Source organism: Helianthus annuus, chromosome 16, assembly GCF_002127325.2.
Source record: "Helianthus annuus cultivar XRQ/B chromosome 16, HanXRQr2.0-SUNRISE, whole genome shotgun sequence".
NCBI classification, from domain to species: Eukaryota; Viridiplantae; Streptophyta; class Magnoliopsida; order Asterales; family Asteraceae; genus Helianthus; species Helianthus annuus.
Window position 1 is genome coordinate 118,118,932 of NC_035448.2, and position 5,894 is coordinate 118,124,825.

General features: G+C 35.4%; 1 protein-coding gene across 1 annotated transcript; it reads right to left on the reverse strand.

Moving 5' to 3' along the window:
- Positions 1 to 768: 768 nt before the first annotated feature.
- LOC110915542 (ferredoxin) lies at positions 769 to 1,594 on the reverse strand. Its single transcript, XM_022160260.2, has one exon. The coding sequence runs from the start codon at positions 1,364 to 1,366 to the stop codon at positions 926 to 928; it is 441 nt and encodes a 146-aa protein (XP_022015952.1). The 5' UTR covers positions 1,367 to 1,594; the 3' UTR covers positions 769 to 925.
- Between the last annotated feature and the right edge of the window lie 4,300 nt (positions 1,595 to 5,894).

Consider the following 5,894-nt stretch of genomic DNA (forward strand, 5'->3'; position numbering starts at 1 on the left):
AAACCTATATAAATACTTATATCTTAATCCCTTTAAAACTATCAATGTTAAAATTTATAACTTAAACCTATTAGCCCAATAGTCATTTTAGTTTCAAAAAAAATAATAATAATAACAATGAATGGCAAAAAAAAAAGTTTAGATTATCTATTTCGTTAAGGCTTAAGTGACATGTCTTTCTGGGCTCAGATACGACACCTAAATTCTCAAAACCGACACTACTTATTGGGACACCCTTTCCCAATCTATCTCTTTCTATATATGCCTATATATAGGGAGAGAAAGAGTGGAGGGTGTACAAATATCAACATCCTTTTTTAACAACAATTACAATATTTTCTAAAATATTTTTTAAGTAAAATAGTAAATACATGAAAACTTGCACCTTGTTATATTTGAACTACTAACCTTTCGCTTGTGGATTACACCACATAGATGTCCCCTTAAGAAGCACCACCACCACCATTCATCTACAGATCCGTCATTGTTTGTTCCAACACCCCCAAAATCATGGGATCGACAACCGCCACTTTCATCTCTATATCCGCTATAGCGCTTCATGATCTAGCGTCTCTTTGTAGATCTAGGGCAGGCAACACCAATTCAATAGAAAAGTAATGTAACCGGCCGGCCGAACCAGACCGATGAAGTGTTATTAAAACTATGGAACAAAGCTAAACCAATTTACTAATACATTAACCTTCCATTCCACCAAACAAGTTTCGTTGGCCGTTAAAAAAAAATTTAATAAAGAAACATAGTACATGATATCTCCACCAAACAAATTTAATAAAGAAAGAAACATAGTACATGATATCAAATTATTACAAAAAGCTAACATAAATGTAATGACTGGTGACATTACGTCATCATAAAAGTAAAGTAAAGTAAAACATATTTTATAAAATAAAAATAAGAAAAGTTATTATTCGAATTCCTCCTCCTTGTGGGTCTCAATGACAACATCACTTGTAGGGTATGCCATACACGTCATGACCCATCCTGCGGCCATCTGGTCATCGTCAAGGTAGCTCTGATCGGATTGGTCAATGGTCCCGGAGACGAGTTTTCCGACACAGGAGGAGCAAGAACCGTTCCTGCATGAGTATGGCAGGTCCACACCTTCTTCCTCTGCATGGTCAAGGATGAAGACGTCATCAGGGCATTCTAACTCTGTCTTCCCATCTGGCGTGATCAGAGTCACCTTGTAGCTCGCCATCATCCTCACTCCGCCACGGCCGCCGCTGCCGGAGTTCACTTTCAGGCCGAATAGGGTGGAGGTTTTGGCGGTGGTGGGTTGGTGACGGTGGAGGAGGGAGGTGCTGGTGGGCATGCTGCCGGTCAGGGAGGCGGTTGCTGATGCCATAATGGTGCTTGGAGATGAGAGGGTAGGAAGGAAAAAGAAAACAAGGTGTGGTGTGGGTATGAATGAGTATGAAGATGAGAGGGGATGAGGCTTGTGGAAATAGTGTGTTCTATGGATGAGATATTTGCCACTTGTCAATATGTTGTGGTGTGTTCTATCTTGTTATCACCGTATATGGTTCACTTCTTCTGGTTGGTTTTCACTAGTTGTATATCTATTCATATCATATATATTATATATTATGTGATATATGGAATTTGAACAGTGTGCACTTTTTTTGTATGTGGTTGTGGTTTTGTTAGTACACTTGTTGCAAACTTTTGGACACGTCATAGGATGATCACAAATATACTAGATGGTTGCAAGTTGAGATAACTTGGTATGGTTATATCGAAATTGAGGAGAAGTGGGTATTGAATACTGTGAATGTGTCAGTTCAGTACTAGTAATTAGTTTTACCTTACTTTACCGCTTTGATACTGGTTTGGAATGTATATTACTTATCACAATGATACGAGCATAACTCGGATCACAAGTCATTTAAAGATGTAGTTGCAGAAAACAAAACTATATATAACTAAGAAAGTCAATTTGTAAAATAACTAATTAAGATTTAGGGGAGAAAAAATGTGTGACAACCTGCAACTTAAGGTTACTACTTTAACTTAACCATAGTTAACTTAGCCATACATTCATAGCACTGCATTTAACTAGGGTTAGTTAAATGAGTCTACTTTGGTAATTCGGGGAATTACCGGAACACACACGATAACTCTTGAACGTTGGTGACTAACGCGAATAATAATTATAAACGGATGGTTAATACGAAACTTATGTGCTGCATGACACATACGTGAACTACATGCTTTAAATGTAAATTACATGTTATTATGTGCTTTATATGAAAGTTGCATAGTTAAGGGTGCTTTTTGGATAGGTTGGAAACTTTAATAAAACTCCTCATAACACTAAAATTCTCATAATTCCATCATACGGCAGTTTTATCATTTCTCTAATCATCACCTCCAATCATTCTTCTAATCATTTGGCTACATCAAGTCCTCCAATCTTTGATCTTTCAACCTTTCAAGAAAAACCTTTACATCGAATCATAGGTAAGTGTTTATGATTATACGTTGTTGTTCTTGTTTACTTGATTTCATGCAAACCCTTGTCCTCCAAACAATGGCCCTGTGTTTACTTGTTTGTGCTTGAATGATGGTGTTTTGCGAACGAGTGTGCATTGTTAATGTGTATTAGAAAGCCATTGATATGATCGAAGTGCCAATCTGTGTTGATAATTTTTAATATCTGCTGTTTATTGTGGATTAGGGTTTTCATCGTAGTAACTGTTACATTGAAACTGCGACTTTAATTTTGGTAATCTAATAGAAAGTTGTTAGTCCGGAGATAGTTGTCAGACTTTGTGAAGTCACAAAGTCCGACCTTGTAAGTCAGAGTTTATTTATAAACTTGAATCAGGGTTTCTTTCTATGGTCCGAGTTTTTGCATTCTAATGGTCCAAACTAGTGAGGATCTATTGTTAGGATTAGTATTTGTTACATATGTCCGAACTTAATTAGTTAGTATATATGCAATGTCCGGATTTATTTTATATAAAAGAAGGGATTTTCAGAGTTCATGAATTAAATACATGTTCAGGGTTTACAAAATAATAGATTGTCCGAATTTAATATATCCGAATATATACATAGGCATGTTAGAAGTGATAATTAAACTTAATTATATTCATGATACTTATATGTAATTACTTATAACTTATGATTCGGTACATTTGATAAGTGTGGGTGTTGATGATAAGCGGGTAATTTAAAACTGCCTAATGACAGTTTTCCCGCCAAACTTCAACCGCCATTTTCACACATATAAATATGTCCGGTCCGGCAACATATTCCGGTACCAAGACATTCGAAAAATTCCGTTTTTGTTTGTCCATTCATACTTTCATTATTCCCTCCATTCGTTTTCACTGTTACTGCATCTTATTATTGTAACGCCCCAAAATTTGTTTAGTATAATAATAAGTGAAAATAAACAAAGAAGTTAACATAGTTAATGGAATATGACAAAATGATAAGTTAGTTTATGGGAAAGCCTAAATTGAACACTCTTTCTAAGTGGGAGGGTTCAATGTGTAAGTAATGAATTAAAATGTTTTAATTAATAAAAAAATTAAAAACCAAACACCCACATCTGGGTTCTGGTCGATTGAACAAGAGAGCAGGGAAAGGGGGGTGAAACCCTAATCTCAAGTAATCAAGCAATTGAAGCCAAATTCATAAGATAATCCAGTGCATGAGCCCTCCCTTCGAAAATCTAACCCTAATTAGTGAAGTGGTAAGTTTTATTTTCTGAAATTATGATTTGTAGAATGAGGAGTTCAACCTAATCTTGATTTCTTGCATCAAATGTGGGAAACCTTAGTTAGGATTGCCTCCTAGAACAAGAATCATGTTGATTTTAGGTTGTATGAAAGATTGTAGAGAAAACCCACTTTGTGAAATTGTGTTATGAATAGGATGATCATAGGGATTATAATCATATGTAATCTTGATATATGATCTTGCTTGTAATACTTGAATGCTAGATAAATTGATGTAAAATTAGAGAATTGTGAGAACTAGATTGATTATTGATGACATACAAGATGAACTAGTAAAGTCATGCTTTGAATGCTTGTACATTATGCTTTATTAATGTAACGCACACTAAGTGTTTGATGAAATGCTTAAGAGAATAAATGTGTAAAAATCTGAAAAGTTAGTGATAATATTGTCACTTGAAAATGAGAAATTTATGTAAATGATGAAATGAAAGTATTGGGCTAAATGAATGAATGCGTTTAATGTAGGCGTGAAAGAAGAAGGCTCAAACACTAAGAAAACGGGAGACTCGCAAGATCGAGGTACGTTAGTGTACACCTTAGCTCTATTATGTTGTCATATGTATAATAATCTCTATTGTATTATGTTGTTATGTTGGAATCGTGAAAGTTGAAATATAAGATTGTTGGAAGTAAAGTTAGATCCGTTTTAACGGATGTAGAGAATGAATAAGATACGAAAGATAATGCTTCATATCCGGTTCCTTCTAGTCGAACCGGGTATGGGAAGTTAATTATGTTTTGAATGAAAGTTTACTCGATCCGTCTTATCGGGTTGGAGTGTAATCGTATGTAAAGAATATATTCGTTTGTTATGAATGAATCGAATGAAAGTTATGATAACCATACTAGTACCCGTCGTTAGCGGGTATGTTAAGAAAGGAATGCTAGTCTCTACATTGAGACAAGCATGTAATGAACCGTCTAACGGTTGGTAATGTAATTGAAAGATGTAAGGCCGCTATAATGATTAGTCGGGTTATTAGTTAATCGTGTTAGTGATGAAATGCTAACTTCTTTTGTTTATGTTGAACATAGGTAAGTCCTCAGTTTAGGCGACTTGGCAATTTGGAGCGAGCATACGCACACTTTATGACCATCAAGCGCTTCCGCTAGTCCGTACTAATGTTTTGGGTTAAATGTCTGTTTTGTACAACTTGTTAGTAGTCACACTTTTTTTAACACTTGATGTTTTGGTTTTTAGTAGTATCTTGTCGAACGGATTGTAGAATTGTATTTGTTTTGATTATGGTTAAAACAGGGGTATACTCGTTTTACGGACGGGTCATGCCCAAATTTTGTTAAAATCATGCATTAATGATATTAGTATTTTTACCTTTCAGTTGTGAAAAGTTTGTACATTTTAAAAGTTTATGTTTCTAGCGTCTTTTGGATGTCATTTCTATTAGAAGCAAAAGCGGGCCTTACAATTATTGATCATGGATGTCAATCCGATCAATACTCCTAATTCCTCTGTCAAACCTTTCGAATCCTACCATAATGATGATGATGACAATGGGCTTCCGCTAACATGTGGTATCAGAGCCACTTCAACAACTTTACCATGTCAATATTGTTTTGACGAACGAAACGAAAGGGAGAAAAGAAATCATCGGGTGAGATTATGCTATTATTTCCATCGGCCTGGACATCAAATATATGCATGCAAATCAAAAGAAAATGACGAGGCAACACAACTCATAAATCAAGCGGTTAATGTCGGAATCCAGACTCAAAGAAGGGATGCAGAAGATCGAGATGAAATGATAGTAACTGGCACTGAAGGCGGCCAGTGGGGAGACATATGGTATGTCAGTAATTCATTCTCGCATCATTATGCCAGTAATTTTAATGTTTTCAAACGAATAAAACATTTAGTTGGTGTTGATATAAATTCTGGGGAAAACGATTTCCTTTTCATTTGGGGTATAGGGGCTGTCGAAATCAAATCAAATAACTAAAGGTTAAGAATACAAAGCGTTTTTTATACGCCGGAATTGGACATAAATGTCTTGAGCATGAACCAATTAACCTTGCAAGGATTGACGGTTAATCAAACCAGAGATACTTGCAAGATTTTCCCTATGTTTTTGCCTCTGGTGGTAAATACGGTGAATGAAATTA